General features: G+C 46.9%; 2 protein-coding genes across 2 annotated transcripts in view; one reads left to right on the top strand and one right to left on the bottom strand.

The window, feature by feature from the left end:
• nrxn2a (neurexin 2a) overlaps positions 1-22,675 on the top strand; it is a 91,920-nt gene that overhangs the window by 43,518 nt on the left and 25,727 nt on the right. Inside the window, exons 9-16 of the mRNA XM_060056227.1 lie at positions 506-931; positions 2,528-2,731; positions 6,703-6,729; positions 12,156-12,275; positions 14,261-14,642; positions 17,179-17,369; positions 18,556-18,729; positions 19,749-19,868. Coding sequence (XP_059912210.1) covers positions 506-931; positions 2,528-2,731; positions 6,703-6,729; positions 12,156-12,275; positions 14,261-14,642; positions 17,179-17,369; positions 18,556-18,729; positions 19,749-19,868 — 1,644 coding nt within the window. The remainder of the gene's footprint in view (positions 1-505; positions 932-2,527; positions 2,732-6,702; positions 6,730-12,155; positions 12,276-14,260; positions 14,643-17,178; positions 17,370-18,555; positions 18,730-19,748; positions 19,869-22,675) is intronic.
• nherf4b (NHERF family PDZ scaffold protein 4b) overlaps positions 4,206-22,675 on the bottom strand; it is a 205,643-nt gene continuing 187,173 nt past the window's right edge. The window contains exon 11 of the transcript XR_009526627.1: positions 4,206-4,216. The gene's annotated coding sequence lies outside the window, so the exon portion shown is untranslated. The remainder of the gene's footprint in view (positions 4,217-22,675) is intronic.

Below are 22,675 nucleotides of genomic sequence, written 5' to 3'. Positions count from 1 at the left end.
CTTCCCTCCCTCCCTGCCTCACCTCTCCTCTCCCTATCTTCCCTCTCCCCTCTCTCCCTCCACTCTCCTCTCCCTGCCTTCCCTCTCCCCTCCCTCCCCTCTCCCTATCTTCCCTCTCCCCTCCCTCCCTCCCCTCTCCCCTCTTTATCTTCCCTCTCCCCTGCCTCCCTCCCCTCACCCCTCCCTCCCTCCCTCCCTCCCCTCTCCCCTCCCTATCTTCCCTCTTCCTCCCCTCTCCCCTCCCTATCTTCCCTCTCCCCTCCCTTCCTCCCCTCTCCCCTCCCTCCCTCCCTCCCCTCTCCCCTCCCTATTGTCCCTCTCCCCTCCCTTCCTCCCCTCTCCCCTCCCTTCCTCCCCACTCCCCTCCCTTCCTCCCCTCTCCCCTCCTCCCCTCTCCCCTCCCTTCCTCCCCTCTCCCCTCCCTTCCTCCCCTCTCCCCTCCTTATCGTCGCTCTCCCCTCCCTCCCTCCCCTCTCCCCTCCCTATCGTCCCTCTCCCCTACCAGGGTTCATCTCGGTCAACAGCCTCAGCCTCCCCTTCGCGGCCAACGAAGGCAGTGAGATCCTCGATCTGGACGGGGACATGTACCTGGGGGGTCTCCCTGAAGAACGCCTGCAGAGCCAGGGCCCGGGCCAGCCGGGCCAGAGCCAGCAGGGCTTGATGTCCCTGCCTCCGGAGGTGTGGACGGCCTCCCTCAACCTGGGCTACGTGGGCTGCGTGAGGGACCTTTTCATCGACGGCCAGAGCCGGGACCTGCGCAAGCTGGCGGAGGTCCAGGGCGCGGCGGGCGTCAGCGGCCTGTGCACCAAGGAGACCCATGTCCAGTGCGCCAAGGACACCTGCCTCAACGGAGGCCACTGCCGAGAGGGCTGGAACCGGCACATCTGCGAGTGCAACGGCACAGGGTACCTCGGAGCGAGCTGTGAGACCGGTGAGACCCGCCCACGGAGACAACTGGGACCGAGATCGGATCTCTCTCTCTCTCTCTCTCTCTCTCTCTCTCTCTCTGTCTCTGTCTCTGTCTCTGTCTCTGTCTCTCGACTCTCGACTCTCGACTCTCTCTATCTCTCTAGATCGCTCTCTGTGTCTCTCTCTCTCTCTAGATTGCCATCTCTCTGGATCTGTGTCTCTGTCTCTCTCTCGCTCTGTGTCCGGAATGTTGCAGCATTATTCTCCCTTACTTCCAGCATAAAACAAACTAACACGGAATAGGGGGGGGGGGGGGGGGGGTCATTGTTGTTCCGCCATTAAGAGGTAGTAACAACAGAGCCGAATCAACATCAGTTAGCAGGAGCCTGGGACAAAAGGTGGTGTGACGTTTTGATGAAGTGAACGTCTGCGGCTCCCTGCTTCTCGTCGATTTCTCCTGCGCCGTATTTCTGATCGCACCAACGCGTCTCTGGCCCCAATCCGCCAACGTTGCGCTTCAACACGTTGTGTACGATGCACAGCGTCTTGGCTTTGGTCTTTAGAGTGGTATTAATCAACGGTCAGTTCCCCCTGTTTGGTCTCGAAGCGATGTGTACTCTATACGTCACCAGGGCGCTAGCGGTGTTGTGTAACACGTGACGCCTGTGATTCCAGAAGGCCAGCGTGCTTCGTAGGAGCACTTACGGGGGTGGCATTACGTCAAGCCTTAAAGGTAAAAAAAGAATAGTGTGCTATACGGCAATATTTTGGGATCTCAGTGTAATTGGGGCTTCTGTCTCTCTCTCTCCCTCTCTCTCTCACTGTCTTTCTTTGTCTCTCTATCAGTTTCGCTCTCTCGCTCTCTCTCCCTGTCGCTCTCGCTCTCTCTGTCTTTCTCTGACTCTCCCCCCCCCTCTCTCTCTCTCTCTCTCTCTCTCTCTCTCTCTCTCTCTCTCTCTCTCTCTCTCTCTCTCTCTCTCTCTCTCTCTCTCTCTCTCTAGGTTGTGGTTATTAAAATGGTAGATTTTTCCTAATCACTTCGTGCTATTCAGAGAGGATATGAGTGTACCCTCGGTTAGTTGGCCTAACAATGCACTCCGACTGAAGGAAGGAGCTGATGATTTGCCAGTGAATAGTTCCGCCATTAGAAATCAATTTAGCATTTCCATGGCTCTTAATTAACAAGGTTTTTTCTCACGGACGTGACCCTTGATGTGGATGCTGTATGAGAGCAGCATATAGGGACCTATTCATATGTATATACCAGAAGAATGATGTGATGAGTCTTTCTGTATAAAAAGAGATGGCTGCCACCATCGGTGTCTTCCACATCATCTTCTGTTGCTCCAGGCATTATTCTGCCATCTGGTGCGTCCGGAAAAAATTGCAATCGCACCACAAAAAAAAAAGAATAAAACATTATCATAACTCAAAGATAAACTGAAATGAAAATATCGTCTCTATCACACAAACATATCGCACCCCGCCCCACTCCTCCTCCTCCTCCTCCCATGCGTGCTGTAATTGAGCCCTGCAGGTAAATTGATACCTTTCTTACAAGTTGTTACTATTTTCCTCTCTTCTTCCCCCCTCTCCCCCTGAACCGCGGCGACGGCAGAGGCGACGGTGCTGAGCTACGACGGCAGCATGTACCTGAAGGTGGTGCTCCCGCAGGCGCTGCACACGGAGGCGGAGGACCTGTCCCTGCGCTTCATGTCCCAGCGGGCCTACGGCCTGCTGGTGGCCACCACCTCCCAGGAGTCGGCCGACACCCTCCGTCTGGAGCTGGACGGGGGCCGGGTGAAGCTCACGGTCAACCTGGGTAATGCTGGTGCTGATGCTGCGCGATGCTGCCGCCGCCGCCGCCGCCGCCGCTGCTGCTTCGGCTGTTGCGGTGGTAGTGGTCGTCGTGGTGACGGTCGCTACCGGCAGCAGCAGCAGCTGGTGGTAGTGCTGTGGGGGGGGTTGAGAATGTGGATTGGTAGTGGTGGTGGTGGTGGTGGTGGTGGTGGTGCATCCACCGTTGAGGTTTGTGTCCGCTAGCCTGCGACGGTTCCCTGGTTTCCCCTCCATTGACTCCATCACCTTATCTCCGAGCGACACCTGCTCAAAGAAGCATCCGGGTCCCACCGTCCATCTGGAGAGGTTTTTGATATCACCTTTTGCTGTGTCTTGATCGACTTGACGTGATAGGCATCCTAGAAACTAGTTAAAATATTTTTCTTTGGAACAATAGAGCATCCACAAGCAGTTTGAACCTCAAAGCATCAGGGAACTGAATTTGATAACTTTTATTTTGCGAGTGTCAATAGAACATTTGCTGACATTTTGAATTCTTTTTACCCTTTGCATATTTAAATCTATGATAGAACATTAGTCATTTAAATAGATAAAAAAATATTAATAGGATTTGCAAGTAGGAAACTCTTCGAAAACCACAAGAGCATCCTTTGTGAAGGAGACGTGCCAGTTGGTTATCCCCGACAACTTTATTTATTCTTTAAGAACTTTAACAAAATAAATCCACGTCGTGTCTGAATATTTCATGCAGGACGGCCGGCGGTGCCTTTTTATTTCACACCCTCATGGGGACCTCTGCCGGGGAGGGTTCCCATTTGAGTTGAGAGCCTTTGCGTCCTCCGTGTATCCCAGTGTGGCTCTGGTATCTAGGACGCTTCCCAGTCACCGACGCCACCCCGTCCATCTCCTGGTATCATGAAAAATAAAACAGCTTTCCACATCCTCCGTCGACTTTCATCACGCAAACCCCAGAAATCATGGAAAACACGACTCAGAGTGTATCTATTATTGAGGGCATTTTGTGGACAACATGAAATTGCGATCGATTGCGCTAGAATTGTACGTCACCGGCGATAAGAGGAAATAGGGATGATAAATATGTGTATCTTATTTCCAAAAACTGTACCGTTCTGACGAAACATGCATGAACAAAAAATATACGGCCACAAAATATACACATTTAGTGCCGCAAATAAACACACACAAATAGACGCATCTCTAAAATCTTTATGACCTATGTGGGAAGCGTGGGATGTATATATTTAGTGTATATATTTCATTTGTTAACGTTTTTCAAGACGACAGCAGGTGCAGACACCTCGGGTGATGGAGCTCAGGTGGAGGACTGCTTCTTTGAGCGTATGGATGTTGTTCGCCTCTACTTCATTCCCTTCCTCTTTTAAATTATACATTCACCTCCATCTCCAACCCCTGCCCCCCCTCACTCCCCCTTTACTCTCTCTCTTTCTCCCTTTCTTTAGCTCCCTCTCTATCTCTGCTCATTTAACTAACAACTAACTCTACTATCTCTGATCATTCTTAACCACCGCTGATCATTTCTAACTATTTCTTAACCTAACCCCTCCCTAACCTAATGACAATCTCTAACCATCTCTGCCCTCTCGAACCATAAATAGCCATCTCTAACATCTCTTACCATCTTAACCATCTCTAACCTTCTCCTCGGTCTCTAACCATCAAACTTCCTCTAACCATCTCTACCCTCTCAAACCATCTCTACCCTCTCTAACCATCTCTACCCTCTCTAACCATCTCTACCCTCTCTAACCATCTCTACCCTCTCTAACCATCTCTACCCTCTCTAACCATCTCTACCCTCTCTAACCATCTCTACCCTCTAACCATCTCTATACCCTCTAACCATCTCTTACCTCTAACCATCTCTACCCTCTAACCATCTCTACCCTCTAACCATCTCTACCCTCTCTAACCATCTCTACCCTCTCTAACCATCTGTACCCTCTCTAACCATCTCTACCCTCTCAAACCATCTGTACCCTCTCTAACCATCTCTACCCTCTCTAACCATCTCTACCCTCTCTAACCATCTCTACCCTCTAACCATCTCTATACCCTCTAACCATCTCTAACCTCTAACCATCTCTACCCTCTAACCATCTCTACCCTCTCTAACCATCTCTACCCTCTAACCATCTCTACCCTCTAACCATCTCTACCCTCTCTAACCATCTCTACCCTCTAACCATCTCTACCCTCTCTAACCATCTCTACCCTTTCTAACCATCTCTACCCTTTCTAACTATCTCTACCCTATAACCATCTCTAACCATCTCTTCCCTCTCTACCATCTCTCCCCTCTCTAACCCTCTCGCCTCTCTAACCATCTCTACCCTATAGCCATCTCTACCCTCTCTCCCCTCTCTAACCATCTCTACCCTCTCTAACCATCTCTACCCTCTCTAACCATCTCTACCCTCTAACCATCTCTATACCCTCTAACCATCTCTAACCTCTAACCATCTCTACCCTCTAACCATCTCTACCCTCTAACCATCTCTACCCTCTCTAACCATCTCTACCCTCTAACCATCTCTACCCTCTCTAACCATCTCTACCCTTTCTAACCATCTCTACCCTTTCTAACTATCTCTACCCTATAACCATCTCTAACCATCTCTTCCCTCTCTACCATCTCTCCCCTCTCTAACCCTCTCGCCTCTCTAACCATCTCTACCCTATAGCCATCTCTACCCTCTCTCCCCTCTCTAACCATCTCTACCCTCTAACCATCTCTAACCATATCTTCCCTCTCTAACCATCTCTACCCTCTAACCATCTCTTCCCTCTCTAACCATCTCTCCCATCTCACCTCTTCCAACCCTTCAAAGGCTCGTCTGCAGCGCCAGGAGAAGGGAGTCAGAGACCAGAGCTGTAATCATGTAGTTACCAGGCGGTCGTTATGTCCTCATCTCCCTGGTTTAAATTACATACCTCGTAGTGACACTTCTATGGGTTCTTGTTGTTGTTATAAAAGCCAGACAGCGGCCTAACTTTAATAACACCAGCAACAACACAAACACATATACACAAACGTCCACAATTATCCAACCACTCAGACACATGCACACACACACACACAAATATCACACATAGGCAAACACACACGCACGCATGCACACACGCAAACACACACACAAACACACACACACACACACACACACACACAAACATAAAAGCAAACACATGTGGGCACAATGCACACACACACACACACACACACACACACACACACACACACAAAAACACATACACATACACTTAAAAATGCATTAATATTATACAGACATTTGGAGGCACACAAATACACACACAACTCTCCCACTCACAAAGGTTTAGCTAGATATCTGGTCCCTGGCTGTCTGCATCCACTGCTCTGTGATGGTTGACAGCTTGAGAGCACTCCTCAGTCACATGACCTCTCAGTCACATGATTCCCAGTCACGTGACATCGGTCTTATGACCTTTCAGTCACTAATGGCATAGTACTAATAATTATTTAATAAATAATCAAAATATACACAAATTTAAATGATAACAATAATAGTAAAATCCAGATGATTTTGGTGTTTGGATGTCATTGTAGTAGATGACTGTGGCTGAGGACGTGCAAAGCGCCATTTTTCCTCTGAGGCATGGTTTTGAGTGTAAGCAATAAACAGAACTCACTGGTGGAGTCACTATCTCCTCATGCTAAGTATGATAGGAGCTAATTAACCTGTAGCTGCCCCCGTGGTCCACGATATCAGGCGTTTTACGGTGATAACTGTAGCGAGGAAAAGTGGCGTTTTCGTCTCCCAGGCTTGTCCCCGGATGGTGGGTTTCTCTTTACACTGTTTAGCTCTCTGCAGAATGTAGCTTGAAGGATGTGAAATGTTCTCCTCTTTTTTACGCTGTGCTTCTCTCCTTTGTTTCCTTTTTTACTCTTCGCCATCTCACTCTGTCTCTCACCAGATTGTATCAGGATAGACTGTTCCCTCAGTAAGTGGCCCCTTTGATTGTTCCTGTGCATTACACTGTGGTGTGTGTGTGTGTGTGTGTGTGTGTGTGTGTGTGTGTGTGTGTGTGTGTGTGTGTGTGTGTGTGTGTGTGTGTGTGTGCCTGTGCCTGTGCCTGTGCCTGTGTGTGTGATTTACACTGTGGTGTGTTTGATTATACAGTGGTGTGCTTGTGGGACAGCCAGAGCATTATTTATTAATTCCCTCGACATTAGTCTTTGTGCGTTGGTGGTTAGTCGGCCCAATGCGCACTCGTTCTTCTACAGATAAGACTGTACAGGGAGCGCAGGACTCTGTATTTAGACTGGGGGCCAAGAAAAAATTGGTTTGTTCCGCATTTCATAACGGATACAATTAAAACGCGGGATTGTGTATTTTGGTGACATCGTGAATACAAGGCAATTTAGACCGTATAATGTGTGAACAAAAAAAGTAATTCGTTTATAGTATTGATGAATAAAATGGGCTAGAAACATTCAATAACATTTACACACAAGCTGTGGTTAAGCAAGGAATAAGCGTAAGCTTTAAGAATATCATTTCACGCTCTTAACTCTATATTTGATCCTCCGAAAATGTATTCTTCTGTTTTTTAATTTGGGTTTAAATGAATCAGCGTTAATATGATAGTAAAAATATCCCTTAATGTGTTATTACTCAATGTTTACCATAATTCTAATTATATGATAATGCATTCTCTGCATGTTTTGGCGCTGGGAATTGTACCACCGCAGACTTTATTCTAGTAAAGCCTTAACACGCCATGACACACAACATTTTATACATTCAAGGGGATTTAAACCAACTGCCGTCGGTTTGAGCAGTGGAGGGTCTTAATTCCCACCCAAACACGCTCTCCCCTTTTCTGTTGACATTTTCAGAGTTTTAATCAAAACGGGCTAATTATTAATGCCCCCTTCTGTGGAACCTCCGCAGATCTCAGAGTGTGTCCCCTGGTTACTCCCGAAGGCTCCGCCGCGACGGCCCCTGCATCTCAATGAGGCCAGCGGGGCCAGGGCGACTCACTCTGCATGACAATGCTTCCATCGCCTTTAATTATTTATTTGACTTTGAAGTTGGGGGGGGAAACTTGAACAACACTCTCATTGATTTCATTAATTAGCCAGTCTTTGTACCCGGAGAGGCCGAATTAATTGGAGGAATCAGTTAGTGTATTGATCCGCTAGATGGTGGCTGCAATATACTGAGGAGGAGGGGGGCGGGGGGGGGGAGGGGGGGGGGGGCGGGGGGGGGGGGGGGGGAGAGGAGTTGGTTTATGTTAGGGAAGCAGGGGGAAATTAACGAGGAAGAGGATGTGGCGGAAAATAGGCTGCTCGCTGATAATATCGATTTTCCAGAGGAGGAGGTGCATGTTTATTGTACATAACTTGAGACCTTAGTTCACCGCAGGGTGCAGACTGTTATGTCTTTGGCTTTAATTGTATTTAATTAGCGAGCGTGATTAGTTCACATTTAACGGCCATTACTGAGCAAACAAACGTATTCCACCCGATGCCATTTATATAAGCCCAACTATATGAAATAATATGTTAATTAGGTTATCGTTCACACTCAAGTTAACTATTTTTTAGATGATGTACAAATGTTAAATCCTTTTCTATACAGCCTGTAAGAAGGTTTCATAATCTATACACTGTACAGCATAACTTATAAAAGTCTGCAGCATATATATAGACTTATAAATAACAATTCTAAGTACATCTCAGAACATAAATAACATATTTTATACCACTGTCTTGGTTTACTGGTGTCACTTTCCTAAAATATATATCGGTCCACTTTAGCTTCACTCAACATTTAATATTGATACATTTAAAAATAGGACTAAGCAAGAATGGTTAGGGTTAGTGTGTGTTGACTTGCGTGTATGTGTGTGTTGGCGTGTGCTACTTGTGTCATTGCGTGAACATGTTTCTGTGTGCGCGTGCATGTGTGTGTCTGTGTGTGTGTGCGTGTGTGTGTGTGTAGATGTGTGTGTGCGTGTGTGTGTATGTCAGGCGAGTTATTGCCTTTGAAAGCAGTGAGCGATGCAGACCGATAAGAACAGTTGCTATGACGTTATCTGCCTGGATGCTGCTGGTTCCCCCGCTCTTCCAGCAGAGGGCATCGTACCATAATTTATCATCTTCAAATGTTTTCCCTTCCCAGGTACCCATACTACTCTGATGGACAGGTTAGGCAAAACAACAATTACAACCATTTGGAGAAAAAAAAAAACGTTTTTATAAAGACCAGAAGAGAATAAGTGTACAAAGTAGTTACCCCATGGTCCACCTCTGACAACATTTAGATATGCAAAGAACCCAAACACGGGATGAGTAAATGAAAGTGAATGTTTTTTGTCTCATAGTGCAACTCTAATTTGTCTTGTCACAGCCTTGAGGTCTCAGTGGACCACAGGAAGAAAACAAACAAACGCATTAGAACAACTAAAACACTTCCATTTTGTGAGGTAGGGCCAAACATCTAATGAGACAAGCTCTCTCCACAACGGGGAGGGGGGGGGGGGGGGGGCAAAGGAAATAAATTAACATGTCTGGGAAATATAGGTTGCGACCTTTGCAGGATATTCACTTAAAAGAGCCCAGAAGAGACATCGATATATATAATTCATATAATTATATAACTTCACCTTTTTAAATGAGTTTGTTTTTACAAAGAGGCCCTCATAAAATATGCTCCCAAGTCTGACCCCCTAGGGAGTTATTATGCTGATCTATAGGAAAGATACCTTTGAAGTGTTCTTTATGTAACATGAATAATCTAATCACCATCCCCCCCCCTCCGATTAAGCCAGAGATCACAATAGATCAAACAGGGACTTCCAGATATTTTCCTCCAGTCTCCAATGAGACTTCACCACTTCAGTAATGAGTACTTATTGTAGCGCTTAGGCAGCACATAAATGCATATGAATATGCACCATATGTAGTACAGCTACTGCTGCATTTAAAACTAATACCACTTTGAAGTTATAAACATCCCCCTTAGCCATACAAAACTATAAGTGTTTGACTCGAGGTGGATTGTTGAATCATCGTTGGAAAGAATACTTGTGTATATTGTATACATATGATTTCAATACTCCCATTTAGTTATAGATAGATCTGCTGCCAAAGGGCATATATCTATGACAATGGCCATTCATCGTTCTATATCGTTCTAAGTGTCGGTTTCAGGTTGATAAATTACCTTTGAGACCAGGAATAGCACCAGCCCAAAGATGAGGAAGGGCTTGGATAGAAATAGCATTGAAACACACACGCGCACATCGACTGTAGTCAAACACATACACACAGAAAGAGAGGGAGATCTTATGGATCCAATAGTCGGGGGACGACAACTAAGTTTGAGTCTCCCAACCAGAAGACAGCGGTTGGTTTCTTTGTGGACTCTCTCAGTCTTCCCCCTCTTTGGTTCTGTTCTGCCCTGGACCAGATATCGCAGATGGTATTATCTCCCACCTCTCCCAGGCTATTCAATTAAAAAATCAATTCCACATCATACCGAGACCAATTTATTTGGCCCTGCAGTGTGAAAACGGATTCTATTCTCAAATCACTAACAAAACACGCATGCACACACTGCGAAAACACTGCGGAGAGAGGGGGGGGGGGGGGAGGAACATCACTTGACATGTTTGGTTGGGTACACAGTGCGTGCGTGCGTTGTGCGGAGGAATCGCGGTCTCGTTGGGTTTGTCTCGCACCAAGAACCTCCCCACCCAGACACTCGCCAGCGCCCGTGGTCTCTGGCTCACGTCCCCCCAAGGCCCACTTGGAGGAGGAGGAGGGGGAGGGGGGGGAAAGTGGGGGGCGGTGTGTGTGTGTGTTGGGGGGGGGGTCGGCGGTGGGTTAGGCACGGCCAATTAGATTCCTCCCCGACCCAGTGTCAGGAGTTCTTTTGAACTGCTGTGTCGGCCTGTTGCGGGCGGCTGATTGGGGCTGACGCTGCCGCAGTGGCAAGCTGTGACCTATTTCCATACGAGTGCTGGAAACACGCAGGGAGGGGAGGGGAGGGGAGGGGGGAGTGGGGAGGGAGGGAGGGAGGCAGCGAAGTAGTGCAGAGAGGCTGGCATGCACCCCTCCCTCTCCCCTCCCCGTGACTGCTTACCGCGGCTCGCTGCTTACTTACGCATCTTCCAAATGAAGCCTGGCGTTGCTGAGAGATTGGCCGCGTTCATGCGTATGTGTTTGGGTTGGTTTTTACTATTTACTATGCAGTGATTCACTGTAGGTCACACTTATTTAGCGACTAACAGTAACTACAGAGACGGGTGATTTGGAAGCTGGTAGGGGTTAGATGGTGAATACAGAGATGGGTAATTAAGGAGCAGGCAGGGTTTAGGCAATGAATACAGAGACAGGAGATTAATGAGCAAGGTAGGGGTTAGACAGTGAGAGACGAGAGACGGGTGATTTAGAAGCAGGTAGTGGTTAGATGGTGAAAATAGACAGGTCATTAAAGGTCCCATGACATGGCACCAGGGCATAAGGGGCAGATTTCCTAAACGGCTTGTAACGGCTAATCGCACCACACCTGGTGGCATGTCATGGGACCTTTAAGGAGCAGGTAGGGGTTAGACAGTGAATACAGAGACAGGTCATTAAGGAGCAGGGAGGGGTTAGACAGTGAATTCAGAGACAGGTCATTAAGGAGCAGGTAGGGGTTAGACACTGAATACAGAGACAGATCATTAAGGAGCAGGTAGGGGTTAGACAGTGAATACTAGAGGGGGTGGAAAAAATAGATTAAAGTAAGAAGTCAATTGCAGAAATCTGCATTGCATTATGTAATCAGTGGATATAACGTTTTAACAGAAGACTGGATTAGATCCTGAAAACAAGCAGTCCTATGTACTGAACCAAGGATCAATTTTGAAATGCGAATAATATCATGACCTTAAGAATTGAAATTGATCTCGACCCCATGAAATTATTCGAATCGAATCGCGAGATGCCGATAGATCACACCCCTATTGGATACAGAGACAGGTAATTAAGTTAGTGGACGTCGGGGAACAATCCCAGAACCTTTGGGCTTAACTCAAACCACCACAGTCACCCTGCCCTCCAGAATCGGACACACAGCCAACAGATTTTATTTTATGATATGATGCAATAGATTTCAGCTTGTATTGATGTACTCGTTACGTTTCCTCCGATGAGCGTACGCAAACGTCCAAAGTGTAAAGGCGACTCGGCCCTGCAGATCAGAACAACGACCACAGACACCAGAGGTCCACATAGATCACCACTGGAAGGGTGATGCTCTCGTGGGAGAGGTGGCGAGGTGGTCCGCGGCCGTGGACCCCACCCCCCCTGGCCGTGGACCTCCCCGGCAGCCCGGCCCTGAGGAGACGATCACCTCCCCCCTCTCTGCCTCCAGGTAAAGGTCCTGAGATGCTGGTGGTGGGACAGAAGCTCAACGACAACGAGTGGCACACGGTGAAGGTGGTCCGCCGGGGGAAGAACCTGCAGCTGTCCGTGGACAACGTCACCGTGGAAGGTGGGTAGGAGCCATACGACCTATGGGGCCAGGGGTAGGAGACATAGGTAGCAGCCATGCGACCCACAGGTAGGAGCGGGAGGAAGCCATGGGTAGATCAATTGGTAGCACCCTTAAGTAGGACCTATAGGTACTAGCCATTGTAGAACCCATAGGTAGGAACAATAGGTAGGCTCAATAGGTAGCAACCATAGGTAGGACCTATAGGTAGGACCTATATGTAAGATCTTCTCCGTCCTTCGGAGGAGACGTAAAACCGAGGTCCTGACTCACTGAGTTCATAAAAGATCCCAGGGCACTCATCGCAAAGAGTAGGGGTTTCCCTGGTGTCCTGGCCCAACCAGGCTCATTCAGTGAGGCCCCCTAAACATCCTCCTGTATAATTGGCTGACTCATTAATCCCCTCATTCTCCACCTCAAGCTGGTGTGTGGTGAGCGTTCTGGCGCAGATTGGCTGCCGTGCATCACCCAAGTGGGTGCTACACACTGGTGGTGCTTAGTGAGGTCCCCCCTTCACTGTAAAGCGTTTTGAGTGCCTAGAGAAGCGCTATATAAATTCAATCCATTATTATTATTATTATTAGGTGGGACCTATAGGTAGACCCATAGGTAGGACATATAGGTCCTACCTATAGGTAGACCCATAGGTAGGACCTATAAGTAGGACTTATAGATAGGACCTATAGGTCCTACCTAGACCCTATGGGTCTATCTGGGTCCTACCTGCCCATAGGTAGGACCTATAGGTAGGACACATTGGGAGAACCAATAGGTAGGACCTATAGGTAAGTCCATAGTTAGGACTGGGCAGGATTTGAGTTTCTTGAATGATTTGCAGAGCCAGTCAACCCATGCAACCCAGTCAGTCTTGTAGCACTGGGAAGAATGCAGAACCTTGACTATGCTAGTTGAGGTGGAATCTGTCTATTATTGGATGCGAGTCTAGGATTGGGTTTGAAGAAGGTTTGGCCCAAGCCGGTATGTGGAAGGAGTCTGGGTCTGTAAATGGCTGGACTCAACCAGGTCTTTGGAATATTTGATAGGGGCCTGTCTGAAGAAGGGAGACGGGAACAGGCCTGTGGAAGCTTCGGTAGATAAGGATCTGTAAAAGACCCTGCTCTCACCAAACAAGTCGATGGAAGGTCTAGTTTCATGTTTGAAAACTATGCAGAGTTCTTCTGGCCATCATTCCCATGATGTGTAGGATTCATAACCATGTCCTTACAATTTCACCCATGTCAAATGTTCAGATTTAATCTGTGGTGGCACCTTTGGCACACACTAAACCCATGCGCCAAACGAAGGGGGTGACGTGAAAAATGCAGATCATTTGAAAGTCCCATTAATATACTTAATCATATACACGCCTCAAAAGTACTCTTTCTCCATTATGGAAGCATTATATATTTAATAGATTAAACTGGGGTTTAGGCTATAGTGTTTAGGTGAGCTGCTTATCTTCCCTCTTTGTTAATGTGGACAGTGCATCAAACTCAATAAATAGCTTGGTACTAATCAGTCGGCGTGCCTGATAAGTGGGCCGTATCGTGAAATGTTAGATAAATGTGGGAAGGCAAAGTGCTTTTTCTTTGGAAAGCATTGCAGTAAATTACACAAGTCCCCTTAAGATAAACTAATGCAGCAGAATGCCAGCAGCTTCTCATTGCACAGTACATTGACTTCAGTACAATATGCACAACACAAACCAAATGTAAGTAAATATGGCATCATTCACCAAAAGTAAGTGCTCCATTTGTCAAATCGCCAATTTCAATTGCGGTCGACGCTTCATTTGATTTAGATGGGGAATTATTCATTGATTATGACCACATTTAAATAATATAAAGACGTTCATTGAATTTTTGTGTTATTCATTGTCATGTTTGTGATTGTGCTGACTCAACAGAGGTGCTTCACCTCAACGAGACTTGCTGCATAAAGAAAGGTGAAATAAAAAATCAAAACACATGCCCCCCCACCCCCAGGTCACATGACCGGCGCCCACACCCGGCTGGAGTTCAACAGCGTGGAGACGGGCATCATGACGGAGCGCCGCTTCATCTCCGTCATGCCCTCCAACTTCATCGGCCACCTGCAGTCGCTGGTGTTCAACGGCGCGCCCTACCTGGACCAGTGCAAGAACGGCGACATCTCCTACTGCGAGCTCAACGCCCGCTTCGGCATGCGCCACATCGTGGCCAACCCCGTCAGCTTCGGCAGCCAGGAGAGCTACATGGCCTTCTCCACGCTGCAGGCCTACGCCTCCATGCACCTCTTCTTCCAGTTCAAGACCCCCACGCCTGACGGCCTCATCCTCTACAACTCGGGCGACGGCAGCGACTTCATCGTGGTGGAGCTGGTGAAAGGGTGAGTGAGGAGGAGGAGGAGGAGGAGGGCGGTGGGGCTGAGGTTGTTTAGGAGGAGGATAATGGTGATGGTAGTGGAGGTGTTCATGGTGATGATGATAATAATAATACTAATAATAATAATAATACATTTTGTTTCAGGGTGCCTTTCAAAACTCTGAAGGTCGCCTTACAGTTAAGACAAACAATTTAAAACAGTTTAAAAAAACACATTTTAAGTATAAACAATGCATCATATTCATTAAATTGGCTGGGAGGTGGAGTTAAGTGGGATAGGCCAGTCGGAACAAGTGAGTTTTGATGGAGGTTTTAAAGGTGGCGAGAGGCTCTATACTATGGGTGGATAGTGGGAGAGAGTTCCAGAGGCGAGGGGCAGAGGGGGTGAAAGCTCTGAGCCCCATCGTGGACCAGCGGGCAGAGGGAGGAGGAAGCGGAGAGTTCGGGAGGGAGTGTGAGGCACTAGGAGCTCAGAGAGGTATGGAGGAGCGAGGTTATAGAGGGCCTTGAAGGTGAGGAGAAGAATCTTAAAGTTACGGCAGTGTGGAACAGGGAGCCAGTGTAGCTGTTTGAGGATAGCAGGGATGTGTTCGGTGGATGGGGTTCTGGTGATAATACAGGCAGCAGAGTTCTGCACCAGTTGCAGTTTACAGATACACTTGTGGGGTAGACCAGATGAATAGTGTAGTTGTCAGGGTGTGTGACTCCTTGTGGAAATATTCTAACAAACTAACAGAATCACTGTTAGCTTGTTTCGGATTAAAACGTCTGCTAAATAGGGTTCAAGCTAATAGTAGAAATGTTTAAACTTTCATAGTTTTGGGTCTGTTACATGTATTCATAGTACATAGTCTCTTACAAGCGAGCTTAAATAATCTAAGCATAGAATCAATAATGCTGCAACTACAAAGGTAAATGCTGCATGACCAGGACTCCTTAAGCAACCAGACTTGTGCACGTGCACGTGTAGCAATGGATTTCAAACACCCTTTGTACTTATGTAGTAAGACTTCATTAGCAGACACTATGACCCAAAGCTACTCTTGCTCTGGGACGGTGTTTCCCCCCTCTTGAATTAAGTTGCACCATTCAATTGGAATCAGGTACTTTCACGGACGACCTCATAAGCAAACTGTAATTTTTTTATAAATATACATATGGAAAAAGTGCCCCCCCCCCCTTTAAACACAACTATTACAGCAAGAAGGCCATGACCAGGGGAGAGCAGAAGTCAGCAACGCCGCTTATGCCTCCAGTGTGTTTATTTAGCAAACACAAACTATCCCAAAACGTCGATGGAAAACATTCAAATGGAAAATATGTGATGAAATGCACAAAGCAACAGTATTTTTAAAATAACAAGCCACACGTCTTTATTTACTGAACAATATTTCTGATGCAACCATTTTCTTTGGAATCATTCTATGACTGTGAATTATTATTTCAAGAATAAATACCCACATACCCACTGCAATACCCTTGCTTACCAACAGTGGTACACGTACCACAGGTTGAACATCAGTGCTCTTGGATATCTGCAGGTGGACCTCAGCAGACTTCATTTGGGTGCAAACCAACAACCTTTTGGGTGTTCCAGAAGTGGCTTGTCAAACACCCTATTGGGAAATATTGGGAATATTCTCCCAATTTATATCGGCCTTCTTGCAGATAGCTGAATGAATAAAGCATTCAAATAAAAGTAGATTAAAAGTTGTTCCAATAGTTACAAAATAACAAAATACCATACAGCAATTGCCATGGAGCAATACTGTTGGCGCAGAGCAGCCCTGCAGAATGTTTACTCATCACTGTTTCTTCGAGATTGATGAGGAACGCTTGATTTAATTCAACACTCAACAATAAACCGCAGGCTTGATTTCATGTGCAGTACTGTTTGTTATTGTGTCGCGTTGTCAATGATTACTGCCAACGCACTATATATTCCTTCTTTACCGAATAACTATATTCAGTGTGTATGTACGTGGGTCTGTCTGCGTCTTTGTCCACATATGCACATCTGTGTGTGGGTTTATGTTTCTGTGTGCATGTCTCTGTGTGTGTGTGTGTGGTGTGTGTGTGTGTGTGTGTGTGTGTATGTTTCTCTATCTGATTTTGTGTGTGTGTGGTTGTCGATATTTGTGTGGGTGTGTGTGTGTGTGTGTGTGTGTGTGTGTGTAGTTTCTCTATTTGTGTTTGTGTGTGTGTGGTTGTTGATATTTGTGTGTGTGTTTGTGAATGAGTGTGTCTGTGTGTGTGTGTGTGTCTGTGTCTGTGTGTGTGTGGTTGTAAATATGTCTATTGGTTTGTGTGTGTGTGTGTGTTTCTCTATCCGTGTTTGTGTGTGTGTGGTTGTAAATATGACTGTGTGTGCGTGCGTGCGTGCGTGCATGTGTTGACCTCTTATCATTGCGTTAAGCATTTTGTAGCGTTTACTCTGAAAAGGTGCTCCCTGAATAAAGCATGCCTTACTGACCCCCACGACTGCCCCCCCCCCCCAGCTACATCCACTGACCCCCCAGCTGTCCCTGTGTCCCCCCCAGCTACATCCACTACGTGTTCGACCTTGGCAACGGGCCGTCGCTGATGAAGGGCAACTCGGACAAGCCGCTCAACGACAACCAGTGGCACAACGTGGTGGTGTCGCGCGACGCCGGCAACGTGCACACGCTCAAGATAGACGCGCACACCGTCACACAGCACTCCAACGGGGCCCGCAACCTGGACCTCAAAGGTAAGTGCCTCGTCACCTCGCAGAACCACAGTCGACAGACTGTCTTCTTGTAGCTACAATTCATGTGTGGGATACTAACGTTGTCATAGCTACTAGGCAGCTTCTATAGGTTATTATAATAATGACCAAAGTCTAACCTTCTGTTACTCTCTACCAACCATGGGTGAGATACTACTGTTGTAATAGCTACTGTGAGGCTACTATTGGTTATTGTAATAACTACCATAGTCTGACCTTCTGCTACTAACGACCAACCATGGGTGAGATACTCCTGTTGTCATAGCTACCGTGAAGCTGCTATTGGTTATGTAATAACAACCATAGCCTTACCTAGTTCATGTCTGAACTACTGTTGTCAAAATAATTAATAATAATTACTAGATAAGATATACTTCATTAATCCTAGATTGAAAATATTGGTCTCACTGCATAAAGGACGGGGCCGCAATAGGAATTGAATAATGATAACAATTATTAGAGGAAGTGCATTAACGCATCATAGCAGAGGAATGCGTTCCGGCGTGGTTTAAATGGTGTAGCTGTTTTGCCTTGACAAGCCGACAACATTTGAAGTTCTTCGTAATCTCTGGTGAATAATTAGCCTATGAGGTCGTTAGCCCGGCGTGCGCTCGGTAATTAATTGGTCGAGTCGTTGCTTTTCTAGAGCCCTTGAGCCACGAGCAGAGTATAATTACACCACACAGTAGTGCAGTATAAAATACAAATAAATGAAGATAAACTTTCAATTAGCTGTTTGAAGAGGCACATGATAATGTTGTTATGTTTTCTTTTTAGTTTCTCTTGGCCAATATTGCATATTAATAGATTAATGTGAATCCAGAAGTTGAACGGTTTCAATTTTGAATAAATTTGACGCGTGAACATTGAACCCTGACCTCATTATAACAGTCAATCAAATAATGCCCATGTTTATTTTATTTGTTTTCCACACTCAGATGAAATTCTAAATGATACAACATAAATAATAAGAATATATAAATGAATAAAGGATTCATAAAAATAAATAAATCACAGTAAATAATGCTAATAATACCAATAATGCCCATAAAAACACCCGTTTCCATTGTGTACATTGGGTGGTGGAAGCAGAGCCCCACCACCTTGTTGTTTGTCTCTCGGTCTGCCTTTGTTTACCCACGGTCCCCCCCCCCTCGGTGTGTTGCAGGCGAGCTCTACATCGGTGGGGTGGGGAAGGGCATGTACAACAGCTTGCCCCGGCTCATAGCGTCCAGCGAGGGCTACCAGGGCTGCCTGGCCTCCGTCGACCTCAACGGCAGGCTGCCTGACCTGCTGGCCGACGCTCTCCACAAGGTGGGGCAGGTGGAGCGCGGCTGTGGAGGTGAGACCCCGCTACATCCGGCCAGGGAGAGGAAACACGGGCTTATGTAATGTGAGCTGTGGTATAGGGGCGTTTGGAGGTCGGAGTCAACACGTTTGACGCGAGGTTTCGCGCTCAATGAATGACTCGAGTTCTGACGTGCGTGCAAATCAAGATGCAATGATATCTCACCCTTTCACATTTATGGCAATCACTCAACAATGGGAAACAAGAGCAAATGTTGTTAATTAATTGACTGAAGTTGTTTATGAATAACCAGACTTCAGTAAGCAGTGTTGAATTCTTATCTATGTTTGTTTGTATCTTTGAAGATTTATTATGAAGAAAACATAACAAAAGTAAGATTACTCTTGCTTTCAGTCAACAAACACCTATGTGCAAATCGAGTACTCATGTATAGGATTATAGTGATATTGTGTTTTCTAATGAATTTATATTGCATAAATAATTACCAGTAAGTCTGCCTACGCTGTGTTCAACTCCGAAAAGTACTGGCTTTGATCCCCAATGTACGCAGCCTACCCTGTTGGTATCCTTGAGCAAGATGCCCTAACCCTTAACTACACCTTAATGACTTTAAATAGCTTTAAATAATGGCATCTGGTGAATGACTAAGTAGTTGTAGGCATTTGACAAAATAGCAGTAAATCATTTGAATGCTACCATTATATGGCTGCCCTTTTGCCACATATTAGCCATCCTTAGAAGGAGAGACCCCTCTGCTGGGTTCCTTTTCAGGGCTTCTCTCCTCCTGGTTGTGGGGAAGTCTTACCTTTCCCCTTAGAGGTCCTGAGGTTAGAGGGGGTGTGGTGAAATATAAATCCGTGGTTCCCTTTTAACTGTGATGGCGAATAACATAAGACGAGCTGTATTTCGGGATGCAGGTGTCGCAACAGAAGAACAGGAAAGCCAAAGTTAAAAGAATACAAATGCAACAAACAAACAACAGTAAAGCGATCCATTAACCTTAAACAAACCCTCCTTCCTCCCCGGACCCCTGCTGCCTGCCGCCGGCCCAGGGCCGAGCACCACCTGTACGGAGGAGTCGTGCCTCCACCAGGGGGTGTGTCTGCAGCTCTGGGAGGGCTTCTTCTGCGACTGCACCATGACCACGTACGGTGGGCCCTTCTGCAGCGACCGTGAGTAGCCATGGCCCCCCCCGCTGGGGGGACCGATCACACCGGCCACAGGGTGGGCTTAAGCACGCTGCGAGCTCTCTGCTCTGGGGCGTGGAGGACGAGGCTTATCCTGATTAGTGTATTACCGCTTCTATTACGACCGCTGTTACTACTGATACGAATGCTACGACTACTACTGCTGCACAAACCTACTGCATACTTACACTATTACTACTGCCACCAAGCTACTACTACTGCTGCACAAACCTACTGCATACTTACACTATTACTACTGCCACCAAGCTACTACTACTGCTGCACAAACCTACTGCATACTTACACTATTACTACTGCCACCGAGCTACTACTACTGCTGCACAAACCTACTGCATACTTACACTATTACTACTGCCACCAAGCTACTACTACTGCTGCACAAACCTACTGCATACTTACACTATTACTACTGCCACCAAGCTACTACTACTACTTCTGCTACTACTACACAAACATATTGCATACTTCTACACAAATATTTATACTATTACTACTGCCACCAATCTACTGCTACTACTGCACAAACATATTGCATACTTCTACACAAATATTTATGCTATTACTACTGCCACCAATCTTCTGCTACTACTACTGCTACTGCTACTAAACAAATACATCTAATACTAAGAATGCAACAAATAGAAGAATTGCACTTATTGCAAAATATGAATTAGACACGCCAAATATAAACAATGTACTCGATATTTGACTCACAGGAAATCATTCTCTATGAAATGAAAACCATATTGTTCTACGCCTTTTCCTCCAATATATGACAACATGTGTATGTCGGGGAGACAATTTATTTCTGTGTGGCCGACGGCCGTGTAACAGAACGCGAGGGAAACCACGCAGAGCTCACTGCGCGGCGGCGGATCCGTTCGGCTCGGTCGACCACTGAGAGATTTGTCTATTGTTGACAATAATTAGCTTGTTTCAACTCATGTTGATATGCAGCATTAAACAAACTGCCTCGCATTACATTTTTTCGCTTCTCCCCACGCTGTCTGTCAGCTTCTCAGGGGTCGCCTCGCAACAATCATGTTCAGCCGAGGAAGCTCAGATCATTGCATTGTTTAATCATTAGATAACGTCGTAGATAATTCAGCTCAGTCTGCACAAGATCCACTTTGAAGAGACACGCGTTCTTAACCCGGCTTGGGCCGACCAAGGGGGTTGCTTCTGGAAGGGATCTGCTGTAAGTGTTTCATTGTATTTCTCTTCCCAGTTCTGTTTTTTGAAGCTGCGTTAATGTATGTCAAGATGGAGGTTTACCACCAACGTCCGTGACCGCGTTTGACTCTATCTTATCACCAGGTGTGTCGTTGCCGCTGATTAGCCATTCCCAGAAAACGATGCTGAAAATATAACAGAACCGACCCCCCCCTAATGATCGCCTGATCCACGGGGCGGACTCTAACACTTGTGATTTCACCGTCGGGTAGATAGTGAAATTGTTTGTAATGGGTCATCAGCATCACACCTGGTGGTAAAATAGGGGCTACTTTAAAACCAGGTTACAGCACAACACCCTGGTGTTTGGCTCCACAGAATCGGTCTCTGTGGTGGGTCTGGCCATCATGCTTTTCGGTAAAAAGAAAAAAGTCATTTTGTTTACACTGTGGTAAACATTGGGGGGGGGGGGGGGGGGGGGCTAAAGCTATACACAGGTATACATGTGCGGCGGTCCCTTTCCATACGCAATTGGTTCTCACGCTTCACACTCTTTACACAGGGGCCACGACACCTGCGATGTTTGTATGGGCTTTAAGCAGGAGTGAGACTTCAGCCCAGGGCAGCCAGCGCTCACAGCCTGCAACAGAAAGACTGAGTTCAGCACACTGTGTGTATTTATATGAGCTGGTGTCGGGGGGGGGGGGGGGGGGTTGACAGAGGCTGACAGGGTGCTGCAGAAGGTGAGACCTGTGGGTCGTTATGGGGGGGTTAGGGGGGTGGGGGTAGTGAGGGGGGGGGGGGGGGGGAAATGTCCAGAGGCAACAGACACGCCCGCCTGCTCGCGTGGAGCTTAATGACATCCTCACTGGCAGGAACACACACACACACACGCACGTGCACCCCAAACACACATCATGCAAACACACACGTACACAAATAGAGGCCCACACACATTAACCCACATGATGACACGCACACCTACGCACACGTAGACACACACACACACACACACACACACACACACACACACACACACACACACACACACACACACGTCTACGGACATATTTACCCACACACAAAAACACATGCACACTTACAGTGACAAAAACACCACAAACATGCACACACACACAGAAACATGACCAACAGATAAAACACGCACCTCACTCACGCATGCACAGGAAATATATATTCGAAAGCAAGAAACGGCAGGAGAGTTAAAAGGCGGACGAGGAGAAGGGTAATAATGTGTGTTATCCACGTTCCTGTGGGAACAGAGCCCAATGCCGCCACGGTGGTCCAGCATTAGCTCCTAGCCGTTGGACTCATCCACTGGGTGAGGTCTGGTTAACCCCCTGCTAGGAACACTCCAGCACCAATTACTGCCCCCCGTGAAATTAGCCCTCCAAACCCCTCAGATCTGCGCACATTAAAGAGGAAGGGAAACCCTGTGTGTGTGTGTGTGTGTGTGTGTGTGTGTGTGTGTGTGTGTGTGTGTGTGTGTGTGTGTGTGTGTGTGTGTGTGTGTGTGTGTGTGTGTGTGTGTGTGTGTGTGTGTGTGTGTGTGTGTGTGTGTGTGTGTGTCTGCGATC

The sequence above is a fragment of the Gadus macrocephalus genome, chromosome 7, assembly GCF_031168955.1.
Source record: "Gadus macrocephalus chromosome 7, ASM3116895v1".
NCBI classification, from domain to species: domain Eukaryota; kingdom Metazoa; phylum Chordata; class Actinopteri; order Gadiformes; family Gadidae; genus Gadus; species Gadus macrocephalus.
This window is presented reverse-complemented; position numbering and strand designations above follow the sequence as displayed.